Source organism: Carya illinoinensis, chromosome 15, assembly GCF_018687715.1.
Source record: "Carya illinoinensis cultivar Pawnee chromosome 15, C.illinoinensisPawnee_v1, whole genome shotgun sequence".
Taxonomy (NCBI): domain Eukaryota; kingdom Viridiplantae; phylum Streptophyta; class Magnoliopsida; order Fagales; family Juglandaceae; genus Carya; species Carya illinoinensis.
In genome coordinates, this window is record NC_056766.1 from 17,473,807 (window position 1) to 17,488,274 (window position 14,468).

The 14,468-nt window shown below is 33.5% G+C and overlaps 3 protein-coding genes across 3 annotated transcripts; all 3 read left to right on the forward strand.

Annotated features, from left to right (window-relative positions):
- Positions 1-4,006: 4,006 nt before the first annotated feature.
- Positions 4,007-6,129, forward strand: LOC122296716 (U-box domain-containing protein 6-like). The gene is made up of 4 exons (XM_043106516.1): positions 4,007-4,075; positions 4,615-4,800; positions 5,163-5,270; positions 5,821-6,129. The coding sequence occupies exons 1-4, from the start codon at positions 4,007-4,009 to the stop codon at positions 6,127-6,129; spliced, it is 672 nt and encodes a 223-aa protein (XP_042962450.1).
- Positions 4,345-8,381, forward strand: LOC122297830. The gene is made up of 3 exons (XM_043108034.1): positions 4,345-4,800; positions 5,163-6,901; positions 7,441-8,381. Exons 2-3 carry the CDS (start codon positions 6,771-6,773, stop codon positions 8,186-8,188), a joined length of 879 nt encoding a protein of 292 aa, XP_042963968.1. The 5' UTR covers positions 4,345-4,800; positions 5,163-6,770; the 3' UTR covers positions 8,189-8,381.
- On the forward strand, positions 6,151-6,742 carry LOC122296717 (U-box domain-containing protein 5-like). The gene is made up of 2 exons (XM_043106517.1): positions 6,151-6,607; positions 6,693-6,742. The coding sequence occupies exons 1-2, from the start codon at positions 6,151-6,153 to the stop codon at positions 6,740-6,742; spliced, it is 507 nt and encodes a 168-aa protein (XP_042962451.1).
- Positions 8,382-14,468: the final 6,087 nt, after the last annotated feature.

The window sequence follows — 14,468 nt, forward strand, 5'->3', positions numbered from 1 at the left end:
CTTGGCACAAGCAAGTCGTCCTCTGATATTTCTATGTGGACATTTCTTGTAGCTTTCCACTACTAAAAAAGATTCTTGTATATATGGCCTCTTTCCCTCTCATATCTTATGTGCTGATCTGGTGCCTTGCCAGGAAATGGACGCGAGAAAAGTCTTTGGTGCCTTTCCAACCCCAAATCTAAATTTCTTTACCTTAAAATCAAATCCAACGTGAACAACAAAATGAAGAACAAATCTGAAATCTTTATGATCATAAGATCATCACTGACTAAAAACATTGACTATATGTTTAAAATTCTGATCAGACTTAGGGAATATATATACTTTTTAGTACTAATTGAACACTTTAAAATTTTTTTGAGTTCAATCATAAGAATCCTTTTAATTTATAATTCCACCCACAAAAAAATAAAAATAAAAATTGTTAATTATGAGAGCCTTTATACACATGAGTAGTTTTCTTAATTTATTAAAATATAATAATATTCTAATAATTTTATAACTTTCTCATATTTTATAAATAAAATTGTGAATTTGAAAAATATATAAAAAGGGAGGGAAAATAAAAGAAATAAGTAAATAGATATATATAGAGATTGAAAAAAAAATTAGATATATATAGAGCAATGCATTTTGCATTTACTTCACATAATTTGTTGGAGACCTTATTTTGACGTCTTATTAGCCATAAATACCATTACAATTGTAAGTTAGATGAATAGTTAGATGAATGATTGTCTTATGGAAAATGCTTGGGTGACCGAGAGGTGGTTCTGAGACATTTTCCCGTCATTTTTATTTATTTATTTAGTGATTAAGAAAGTATTTTTTTTTAATAATGTTGATAATTTTTTTTTAATGTTTAAGGATATAGAAAATGCATGAAATAAATTTTTAAATAAAAATGCCAAATACATTGCAATGATTTGTTTTCATTGCAAATCTACAGTTGCAACAATTTCACTTCGTTGCAAATATACAGTAGCAACAATTTCAATTCGTTGCAATGTAATACATTTGCAATTTCAAATATCCATTTCCAATGAACTGATTCGTTGTGGAAGTGAATTTGCAACGAATGCACATAGTTGCAAATGTAGTTCATCAACAAAATGTATTATATGATCTATTATATCATTAATATGTCCAAATAACATATCATATTCAAACATGCATGTAGTGCACAAGATCATGATCGTGTTCTTACAATAATGCCATATTTATGTTCCATAATCACAACCTACAAGCACATCCATTTCATTAAAAAAGTAGCACAATAACCTTCAACAAGAACTCCACATACACCATTTCATTATATTTCTATTATAATATAAAGTATGAAGAACATACAAAAATGTTAATATGCAATTGCCTTATATATATAGTCGAAAGAGCATTTGCGTACAAACGTACATATGTCTTAACATAAATTTCAAGACTAATTCTAACAATTATCACCTGATTAAACATATAATTGTTTTTTTTCTCCTATTTTTTTGGCATTAGACAAATTATCAAATATTTGAAGGCGAAATTTTGGACATGGCAGATAAAAAGTAACTCCATTCCACATATATATAAATGTAAAAGTATTAACTATTGATTAGGTTGATACCATGAGTCCAAAAAAACAATGACATGCAATATGCATGGACATATAGGCAACTCGGATTGAGTCAATGTCAGACAAAAATGAAAAAGATGTCGCGGAATATGAAAATATGAATGCCATTGTTGTGGGGCCAGGAGAGCTGCCCATTGCACACCGTCCCATCCAAGAGGCCAAGTCTTCAATCTCTTGGTGGGTCGTCGATCTTCTTGTTCATATGGCTTAAATCTTACTTTCGCTTTCATGTCGTGTCAAATCTGGAAGAATACAAAGTTAGTGTGTTTTATTCTTCAAATTTTCCAGGCATTTGCCTTTGTACTTGTCTTTTTAGAATGCGTTTAATAATCTGCACTCGAAACATTATTTTCACTCTTATCATGTTGCTGTGTTGAAGCAATGAGATAGATTAGAATATCATATGTGGAGTAAATTGTAATCATCTCCATTGTTTCTTATTTTACTGTCTTCCGACAGTTATTGCGGTTAGAGCTCAAATGCTTCAACCCACCCTAATTGTTGTGTTTGCTAGAAATTTCATGCCTTTCTATGCTCAAGTTTTGCGACAACAGAAGGATAAATGTAATCCTCTTTTATTGAACAAAGTAAATCAGGAACTTTTTGCAAGTTTTGTTATCGTAATAGACTACCCATTTTAGCCAATTGGTATACAAACAGAGCAGCTGGGTTCGAGTTTTCATTGGTTTTTGTTATTATTCTTTTGCCTTTTTCTAATGTTTCTCGTCGTCTTGAGTACAGTCTTGCTATTTGTGTAATATTGATAGAATTTCTATTGTAGATATTCGTAAGTAGTGGAAGTTGTATGATTTATTCATTTATGCCCAAAAAAAATGCTCAATTTAAGCAAATGAATTGATCATGTCAATTTGCAGATTGAAAATACTCTATTATTGGATGGAGAACTATGATCCTGAAGGCGTTGAGCTCCGATATTATTGTACAATTAAGGTGAATAATCGTTTCTGGGTAATTGGGAATAAGTTTTATCATCAATCATAGAAATTACTCATTTAATATGCCTTCATATGCATTCATTCATTTACTTGACCCAAAGAAAGAACTTTTTCTCTGTTGTTTCATGAAATCTCAAGGTTTAACACAAGCTTATGAGATTAAAGTCTTTTAATTGTACAATAATAGCAGATTGGTTATGATTGTAATTGCTGGAGTTCCTCATGTTATGGAGTTTTTATCAAATAATAACAATGATAATGGGTGGTTTATACAGTATTGCTGAACCAAATCCATTGGTTTAAGCTTCTGGCTGTTATAAGTAATTTCGCAATCTATATTTATATATAATATTATGCCTACCCTACGCCAAATAACTCCTCCAAGTGTTTCACTCCCTAAATAGTGGTGGTATAGCTTGTATGACACAAGGTGTGATTAAGAGCATTTAGCTTGTATGATTAAGTGGTCATCGCCTGTAGTTATGAGTGTTTGATGTTATCATGTAGAAGAAACAAAAGTCCCTCTTTAAGTATTTCTTTTTTCTTCTCCTTTAAACGCATGGCTTGTTGTTTCTGGAGTGCTAAACATAACTCACTACCAGTGGATGAGGCGATCACTCAATTGGGTATACCGTTAGTGTCAAAGTGTGGCTGCTGTATAGAGCCAAAAACAAAGACGCTAGATCACATCCTTTGTGAGGGGAAGGGTCCAAAAAAAGTTTGGGAGTGCTTTGCTTCGTGTTGTGCTATCCGATTACCACAGCAGCTGTCTTGGGATGGGATGATGACGTTTTGGTGTAGACGTGCTGTATAGAATTCACAGGCTGGTTGGGTTCGAGTAGTGTTACCCATTATTATTTCTTGGGCTCTTTGGAGGGCTCGATGTGTGTCTCGCATGAAAGGTGTGCATTTTGATTGGAAGGTTGTTGTGAAAGTGGTGAAGGTGAATTTAAGGGATATTTCTAAGGGATTGAGAAGCGTTAAAAAGAAAGGAGTGAATGATTATTCAATTTTACAGGAACTTAATTGCCCAATCATTCCGGTTTGTGAACGTGGTCCAAAAATTATTAAATGGAATCCGTCGGTGGTGGATGGTATGAAGCTTAATGTGGATGGGGGATCGGGTGGAAATCTAGAAAGGTCCGGTGGTGGGGGGATCATTCGGGATGATGGGGGAAAGGTGGTAGCGGGGTTTGCTCATTTTTATGGGCATGTGACGAATAACATTGCAGAATGTCAGGCTCTTCTTGATGGGCTTCGGCTGTGTCTTCCCTTGGAATGAGAGATTTCTTGGTGGAATCTGACTCTAGTGTGGTGATGGGTTGGCTAACTTCCGGGGTTTGTAAATATTGGTTTATTTGGAATTTTTGGGACGAGTGTTCGGATGCTCAATATTTGATTTCAACATATTTTTAGAGAGACCAACATGGCGGCTAATTTTTTAGCTAAAGAATGGGTGATGGATAGAGATTTTGATTTCGTTGGTGAGGGCTTGGTGCGAGGTAGGCTTTGGGGGATTGTGTGGCTTGATTCTTTGGGAATTCCTTAGATACGGTATTGATGGGAATTGGTTTATTTGTAAAGATTTTTAGGTATTGTTTTTGGGGTTTTTGCCTTAAGGGTTTCGTGTTTTGTTTCCAAAGTATTCCTCCACCATAAGTGAGGCTTATTAATAATATTGGGAATAGGTCACTCATGAACAGGTGACCCGCGTCTCTTCTTAAAAAAGAAAAAAAAAAGCTCATACACAAATGTTGCAGTTTTCTTTAATGACATTTTTCCAAACCTCATGGACAACTCTGGGATAGAGTGTACTGGTCTTGATGTTATTCCCTATCAGGACATAGATAATTGATTCTAGGTTGACAACCATTCTAGAATGTACAGAAGTGTTGGCTAACTATATTCTAAACCATACGGTGATCCCCAGAGGGATAAGGCTTTATCGTTTTGTTAATGTATTTTTTTAACTTTGCTTATTCCAAATTTCCCTGTTCTGCTACAACTTTCCGAGTAAATTACAATTGGATGCAGGTTCATCGTTTAATGTGTTTAGAACTCAAGAAATTCATTGACAGAATCTTGGAAATATTACCAGCCATTGAGTCTGCCCCGCCACGATGCACATCGGGAATACAGGCACTGTGCACATTAAAAATTGCAATGGATAAAGCAAAATTACTTATACAGCACTGCTCAGAGTCTAGTAAACTCTACCTGGTACATATTCCAAAAACATGTCTCATCCTCTTCTAATAAGAATGAAGATTGCATTTTTTGGTTACTGATGATTGCCTCAGGATAGTGTTCGTTATTTTATAAAATCTGTTAAAACCAACCTAAATGTATGGTAACATTATTAGAGCTTTAAACCATATAGAAATTATTTTAACTCTTGTTTATTGCTCAATGAACATGTGATTATTAATGCCACAAACTATTATAGATGAGTTAACACCTTTCCAAGTTGTAAACTACATTTTAAAGGCATGCATTGCGTTCAGTCCTATTAATATTTGTATGTATGATCTCAAGGCTTTTATTTGCATCTTTCTTCACTATTAAATTGTTAATATTTTCAGGCAATTACAACAGAGAGGATAGTTTCCAAATGTGAGAGAATACGAAAACCTTGGGTAGTATCTTTGAGTCAAATTCAAAATATGGTCCCATTCCTGTTGGCTGGAAAGGTTTGAAATACTTCAAGCCCTTATTATATATATTTAGGAAATGGTGAATAATCCGAGATGTTCAAATTCATTTTGTTCTAGATTTCCATGCATGGCTTTGTAGGTTGTATACCCTTCGGTGCCTCAGTAGTAGTCCCCTTCCCAATCAACTTTTCCTACTAAACGGTGTTGAATGGAGTAGAGAATTAAAAGAGTTTGCACACCTCTGATGGTTCTACCTCATAATGCTGGCTCCACATGCTCATGTAGTATGAAACATAATTAACTGTGACTGTTGTTTTAAAGGATCCTTACTTGTTTCACAGACTTCCAAAATGGACTCTACTGAAGAGTCTCAGTTTCCTTTTGTCTTCTTCTTCATCCCTTTTATTTTTTATTTTTTCTATCTTGCTTTAAGTTTGGAAATTCTAATTTGAAAAATTGTTAGCTGTACTTTTTGACGACCTTATATTGTATATTCTGTCTTAAGTACTCCAAGTCACTACATTATGTCTGGTCAGTGCACCTTTTAATCCCTCAACTAAATATTCAAATTGAACATTCTCTGTAGATATCTGGAATTGCCCGTGATCTTAGGCACACAAAGTTTCCCCTTACACCTACTGAAGAAGAGGCTGGGAAGGTTATATTAGGACTACTTCGACAAGCAATTCTTGTGTCCAATTCTGTAAATGATTTAGAACTCGAGGCTGTTCAACTTGCAGCTTCGGCACTAAAAATTACATTCCCTTCTGCAATTTTGATAGAGAAAAGATCTATTAAGCGTTTGCTTGATAAAGCCACTGACACAGACCCTAAGAAACAAATCTTGAAGTGGTTGTTCTATCTTTTGAGGAAATATGGAGAAATAATTGGATGAAACCAGGATGATGACAGCCATATGCAGCGTGATGAGACTCGAGCCAATGACTTTGGTACATCCGAACCTCCCAAGGAGTTCAAATGTCCCATCTTTATGCAGGTGATGCATGATCCAATGATTATTGCTTCTGGGATGACGTTTGAACAATTTTGGATAGAGCAATGGTTTAATGAGGGTAACCAGACATGCCCTATAAGTCATATGAAGCTTGACAACTTGTTCATGGCTCCAAACTCTATTATGAAAGAACTCATTGATGCTTGGTCTTCCCAGCAGGGGATTACTATTCCTGACCCATATTTAGAACCAAACATTTCCTCTCTCTTCTCCCGGGATTCTTCATTTTCTAGTTCCATTGCCAGCTTTCCTAGTTCTGTGAATAAGAACCTTCATCTTAGGGCTGTGTCCATACGCTCTTCTAGGACTGATGATGTTTCAGAAATTTTAGATGACTTTAATGAAAGCAGATTAAGTTGTAGGCATGGACAGAAGAATGCAGTTTCTGAAAAACTTAACCACTCTACAGAGACTTATGGAAACATGTTGGCTTCTCTTTCCAGACTTGCTGCACTTTCATGGGGATCACAGTGCAAGACAGTTAGAGATGTGAACAAAACACTTCAGGAAAATAACCACGCATGTCATACTCAATTTCCAATAGTTGTGTCGAACCTTTGATTAATTTTTTGAAGGATGCACATGAATTAACTAATGTAAAAGAACAGAGAGATGGAGCAGAGGTGCTGTTGGCTATTTTGAGAAATAACAGGTGATAATTCTTTTGCATGGATAGTTTTTTTCTTCTTTTCTGCAGATTATAGCTTTAATTATGAGCCTGTATGGTTTCAAGGCATGAGGCTTTCCAGTTTTTCTTGAAATGAGAAAAATTGAAACAGAGTAGCATAGGATTGAAGATTATAAGGCATGCTACAAAAGTATGGTTTCGCATCAACCAAAAGAGCCATAATGATTAGATCAAAATAATATAACCTACTCTAGAAAAAAAAAATATATATATATATATCATTTTTTGGGGGCTTAAACTTTTAGGTAGGTAATTGTGAACTTATATGAAAGATATTCCATGGATTTCCCAAACAGTTGTAGAAAGTACTAAATAGTAAATGAATTGCTAGTATATACAGGCAAAACATTTTTCATCCTCTTAACAATATTTCTGCTCCCACCCTTTGGTGGCGGTTGCTGTGAGCATGAACCTATTTGTTCTTCTTTCTATTGTTTAGTATATTTTGGTGCATGAGAAATTACTAGATCCTATGCTGATCAACTTTCTGTTATTTCATGCAGCAGTGAAATGCTACTGTTTGATAAAGATGGGATTTACATGTTGGCATTGTATATTGAAACTGAAATCACTGGAGAAGTCCTTAGTATCATAGAGGTTTTGTCTTCCCAACCTGAATACAAGTCTATGATAGTGGCATCTGGTGTTCTTCCTTCCATTCTTAAAGTCCTCAATACCAAGACTCGGGACTTTCATAGTATTGCAATGAAGATACTGTGTAATTTGTCCTACAATTGTGATATTGGATACCATATGGTGTATTTGGACTGCATTCCAAAGCTGATTCAGTTATTGGGTGATCCAGATCTAGCACGGTTTTGCATTGAGATCATTAGGAACCTATGCAGTATAGAGGAGGTTAGGATTGTAGTAGCTGAAACCAGCTCATGCATCACTAACATTTCCCAAATACTCGAAACTGGGACAAAGAAGGAACAAGAACATGCTGCAGGTGTTCTTCTTTTTGTATGTCGTGAGCATGCTGATTTCTGTCAACTGGTCATGAGAGACACCATCTTACAATCTTTAGTTGATCTGTCTCTCAATTGGAATTCCAGAGGTCAAATAATTGCCTCTGAATTGCTCCTCCTCTTGGAACATGTCAAAGATGATCCTGCAGAGTGTTCAATTCCTGAAACTGATCTGGCCCTGCTCGACATCTCAACCTCCTCCAGTAGCCAGTATGAAGATAAGAAACCGCCTTTCAGGGCACTTCGGTTCTTCGGAAAGATTTTATCACTATATTTGTAACGCCCTGTACCCGGAAAGGTTAAAAAAGTTAGCCCCTGTTACTGTAAGGTCCTTGATAGAACCTAATGCAACCCAACACAAGAACGCACACAGGAAGCAACTACAATCATCCACAGAAAGTAAAACACTCAATAATGTATGAACAAGATTCCATTGCTAATCTTGCAGAGAATCTTCGAGGGATCTTCAACCTCCATCCTGCCAAAATGTTGAAGAACCATGCATGGTCACTTATGCTTATATATATTCACAGAAGTGAAGTAAGAAATATCAAACACACTGTTTTAATTCCAAAACACAAACTACGAACAATTAAACGCAACCACATGAATTACAACTGATTGCAAAACACGTTGTTTCATTAATTATCTCCATCAAAATGCAACAACTTAAAACACTAAATGGCTTCCTTCTTTTCTTCAAAACTCACTATTTCACTTACTCTTTCATATAGTTAATTCCTTTATCCTCTCTTCCACAACACTTAGTATCAGCTACATTCTTCTTCCTCATCTCTTCACCTCTTCAAGCCTTTCCCAAGGCACCAATGATAGTTACCTAAAATAAGCTCCAATAACTGAAATATATATACTGTAGAGACTATAAAAATATTAACTTATTAGTTCAATACAAATATCTGTGTTCCTCTACATGGACACCAAAGAAATACTTTAATAAAATAAATTAAAAAATCCACAAAGACTTGCAAATATCCATGACTCAAAATATCAAAATAACATAAAATAATAAATCTACTAAATAGGACTCTTCAATAAATACTTCACTTATTCATCAAACCTTGCTAACACTTCCCCCTCTTGATTTTCAGTTGAACCATCAAAATTATTTGAAAAATATTATAAAGATAAGGTGTGAGTTATCAACAATTTAGTAAGTAGAAAACATTACTAGTATGTAAACATGAGCATTTACAAAATTCAAAATACAGAACAAAATATTTTTACTTTTAGAATGCAGAATCAAAACATGTTATCAAAAATATCAGAGCGAAAGTTTCAAAAATATTCTTATTCAAAATTCCTTTGGCATAGCATAACTGAAATATTTCATCAAAAATAGAATTTCATGTTTAACCTTGGTGTTAGGGTTGTGCAAACCTCGACGGCCAACCGAGTAAAAACAAAATGTGAGATTTTCCCCGTATTCATTCTCGGAGTCCCGAGTGTGTGCACAAGAAAGACCGTGTAGAAAACCACTTTACTTTCAAAGTGGGTGCATTGGAAACAGAAAGATTGGTACCAACCCGAATAGAGGCCACAATTTTATACCCATGGTAAGGTTGGAACAGAATAGAAACATAATGTCATGCCATAAGTTTTCAAAAGTCACATTACATCATATTAGATTATAGAACATATTCAGAATACAATATAATCAGATCATAATCATAGAATTATGCACAAATTTTCATATTCACTTTTTACACAATTCATAAATAAAGTTCCAAAAGTTAGCTCATGTCAATAACAGTTATGACCAAAAATACTTTTCTCTTTCATACAGAATTCATGAGTAATACAGAAGAAATAAATGAGGTTTTTTTCACATTTCTTTTGAAAACAAAGATGCATATTTTCAAAATCAATCTCATTTCATTTTCTTTTTTTTATGCAAAGTCTAATATAGGAACTCCGCTTACTTGGATTTTTTAGCTTTTCAGAATTTTTCCAAACTAGTGTCGAACAAATATTAATTGTCCCCTATAAAATAATCACGTAACTTTCATAAATTTTCAATCAAATATGTATTTCAATACTTAAACCTAAAATACTAAAATAACCTATTTTTCTATAATTTTCGTAAAATATTTTCACTTTTCAAATTCATCAATATCCACTTAATATTCATTCGACCTAATTCCAACTCAATCACAAGTCTATTTAAAAAATCAAGCCCAACCCTCTTAAGTATTATAACAGATGTTGTAACCAAAATATTACCATGTCCAAAATGATTTAGAACCCAAGCACAACTCAATAACATACATGTTTACTTCATAATTGTATTCAAAAATTTTTTTAACTTTATAATATTTTTATTTAACCTTTTTTCTCACATTTTTCAAAACCAAATAAAATATCTTAACTAAAAATATTTCACCACAATTTACATACCATTTCATCACTATTCATAAACTTCTAACATACTTACTCCACGTGTCCACATGAGCCTTAAGCTATCCCAAGTGCTCAAACAAGAATTAGATGAATGATTGTCTAATTATTATATATATTGAAAAAAATATTTTCTTTATTATATCAATAAGGAAAATGCTAAATGTACTTAAGAAAAACTTATAAAAAACTTATTTCTCTACATGTTAGTTATTTCTATGTTGAAAATCATTAAAATTCAAATTCAAATTCTGAATTTTAAAAGAAAACTAATAGAATGATAAGTTTTGTAAGTAAAAATTGTAAGTAAAAGTGTAAGTAAAAGTGTAAATACATATAGCACTACTCTTATCAATAACGATGCAAATATGTTATTGAAGATTGAATAATCAAAAAGTATGTCATTAATTAATTTATTTCAATAGACTTGGGAGTATTAATTCACTACAACAAGAAATACTTTTTGAAAGGAAAATATATCGTTGCAAAAAGTTTTTTTTTTTTTTGGTTGCAATTGACTATTTCCATCGAATAATATTCATTGCCTTACTTTTGGAATTGCAACATTGGCGAATGTCTATACCAATGAGTTTTTTTTTCGTTGCAAATAAGGACTTTTAGTGACATATTTTTTTGTTACAAATTTATATCTTCTCGTTGCAAACGTATAGGCAACTATTGCAATTGGTCTTTTACCTACAAAATATTTCATTCTTGCAACGAATTTGGTTGTTGCAAATATACATTTTTAACAATTTATATTCGTTGCAAATGTATGAAAGCAATGAATTTAGTCCTTGCAAATATGCATTTGCAACGAATTTGATTCATTACAAATACATCACAACCATTTAGTTTTGTTGCAAATCTATAGTTGCAACAATTTCACTTCGTTGCAAATTTAGAGTAGCAATGATTTCAATTCGTTGCAATGTAATGCATTTACAACGAATATAAATGATGTGAACTTGCGAAATTGGAATCCCTTGAACCCACAATCAATTCAAAAACTTACTCAAAAAAATCAAAATCAAGTCAATGGATGGAAAATCTAGACCCATTGAGAACCCGTTTCAAGAACCTAGATTATATTAAAATCTAGACCCGTTGAAAAACTTGTCTCAAGAACCCAAATTACAAGAGAGGAACGCCAAAAAAATTGTGATTTATCTTTGATAAGTTCAAAAATTCAATAAAAAACAAGAGCAGTAAACTCAACTCACAATAAAAATTCAATATTGTCTAACCTTTTCCAATGAGGCTACAAGTGCTTTAAATAAACCATCCCCAAAAATCCTAGTGAATAGTGCCGCAGGTACTATAGCGTGAATAGTACCGCTCTACAGTAACTTCTAAAACCCTAGTTTAAATAAAATAATAACTTTCCAAATAAGCCATTGGTCAAAATACAGGGTCTTTCTAAAAACTCTAGTTCATTTGAAATAAAACATATGTGGACTAAGCATCCTCAAGCCCACTTATTCTAAACTAATAATAAAAATTCTTTAAACAAATTGAAAGCCTCAACAACAACAGGCCCTATCTCTAAGTCATGTCTTCTAAAACTTGGATCAAGTGAATCAAAACTGGTTGTCCTTCTTTTGAGGCCATCTTGAGTGTTGGGCACTTGCTAGCTTCATCCTAATTAGATTACACCAATCCTTGCATTGCTTCCTTGATTTTCTTGACTCTTGATCTTGTAATTGATCCTTAAGACTAGGTCCACTTTGGGGCCCATCAGTAAATCATTGCAAAAGTCCATTTCTAAGAACTAATTCATTGTAGAAGTGCATTTGTAAAGAATGTACATTATTACAAATGTAGTTCACCAATAAAATGCATTTATTGCAAACATACCGAAGCAATGAATGCAATTTGTTGGAAATCATCATTTGCAAATACAATCTCGTAACGAATTAATTCATTGCAAATAGATATTTGCAATGACATAGGTTCATTTCAAATGCATTATAGCAATGATGTATATTCATTATAATTAGACATTTGCAACGATGTACATTCCTTACAAGTGTATTTTACGAATGAAACTCTTTCGTTGCAATGTGAAGTCACTTTCATTTCAAAAGTACTTCACATTGGAAGGACTTGTTTTCCTTTGAAATTGAGAAGTTGCAATGAATTGTATTCCTTGCAAATGTATATTTTGACCAGAAAATATTTTTTGCAACTCAAACATGCCGTTGCAAATTCATAAAATTTGTTACAAAGTTAGTTATATTTGTCATTGCAATTATTTCTGACTTTGGTTTGCAAAAGGTACTGGGTTTTGAATTTTGTTGCAAACAAGTTCAAATTATTTAAAATTTCAATAAATCGTCTATATACTTACTTTCCTTAGTTCACAATGCAATTGAAGTCACTAGACAACTACTACTTATATTGCCATGGATTTATGAAAAAAATATATTGCAATGCCTCTTACATCATTGGATTGATTAGATCTCTTACAATCTAATCTCACATGATCTATTATATCATTAATAAGTCCAAGTAACATATCAATTTAAAACATGTAGTGCACAAGAACATGATCATGTTCATACAATAATGTCATATTTATGTTCCATAATCATAACATACAAGCATATCCATTTCATTGAAAAAATAGCACAATAGCCTTTAGACAAACACTCCACATACACAATTTCATTATATTTTCATTACAATATAAAACCATCATTTATGAAGGACACAAAAATATTAATATGCAACTGGCTTATATATATAGTTGGAAAAGTAGTTGCATACAAATGTACAGATGCCTTAAGCTAAATTCCAACACTAATTCTAACAATTATCACTTGACTAAACATATAATTGTTTTCTTTTGCATCAGACAAAATATCAAACACTTCGAGAACGAAATTTTGTGTATGGCATGTGAAAATTAATATCATGACGTTTACATTCCAAATATATAAATGTAAAATATTAACTATTAATTGGGTTGACACCTTGAGATGAGAAAAATCCCCACAAAAAACAAGAATATGCATAGACATTTGGCAACTCGGATTGAATAAAAGTCAAGCGCTATTGATCATAAATATAAATGAAGGATAAAATATAAAAATAAGTAAATCATCATTGTGATACCCCATTTTTACGTGTATTTTCACTGAAGGAATATTTTAATTTAATTAAAATAATAGTTCTTTTATTTTCAATTATTGGATTTTAAATTGATTTTATTTGTTATTTAGGTTTACATTGTTGTTTAATTTATTTTAGCTTGTCTTTGGTTTTAAAATTTAGTAGTTAGTTTTTGTTAGTTATTTATTATATTTTAGCTTTGCGTTGTGTTTAAAATATTTTCTTGGTTTTATTGCTTTTAAAGTTATTTTCGTTGGATTAGTTTTTGGACTCCGGACTGAGTTCGAGGAGTTCGGGGGTCGGATGGTTTGAGGACGGAGTGCTTGGTTTTGATTGTTTGTGATTGCTTGATTATTTGAGCCATGAGGCGTGCGTTACATATTACATACATGTACATTTTATTTTAAGTGAGAAAATCATGTTTTGTTGGCGTAAATGATTTTCGGTTGTGTGTGTCTCACGAGCCCAAGCCGGGATGGGTTATTATCTCAGTGGAGCTCCTCTGGTGACTCGGGAGTGGATAATACTGAGTGACGTCCCCTGGGTTGTCGCAAGACGATGACCGGATCGCACGATACGGTAACACTGTCGTGTCGACTCCGTGGTCCCTAGAGTGGCGGGAACTAGAGGATGGCCTGGCCAGGTACGCCCTGGGCGTGAGTCTGGGCATTGCTCGTTTAGGTGTCACATGCGTAGTCGTTACCTGCGGTGTGGCACAGAATCAGGGTGTGCGGATGATCCCTAGGGGAGATCATGGTGCATGCATAATTGGATCGTTTTTATGGTTTTCGGATACGGGCCATTTTCTGAAAAAATGGCGAGGATGTGTTGAGGCATTTGATCCATTTTCTGGGAAAATGGTGGTTTGGGCCCTTATCTGGGATAATGGCGAGACTTGATTTTAAGCATTATGTTTTTGTGGGCCAAATGGGTTTTTGGCGTGCGTGGAAAAAATGGTTTTACGGGACATGTGCATTGGTTTTTCTTTTATGCATATTGTTTGAGTTTTATATGTTTTTATCTGGTGGTGT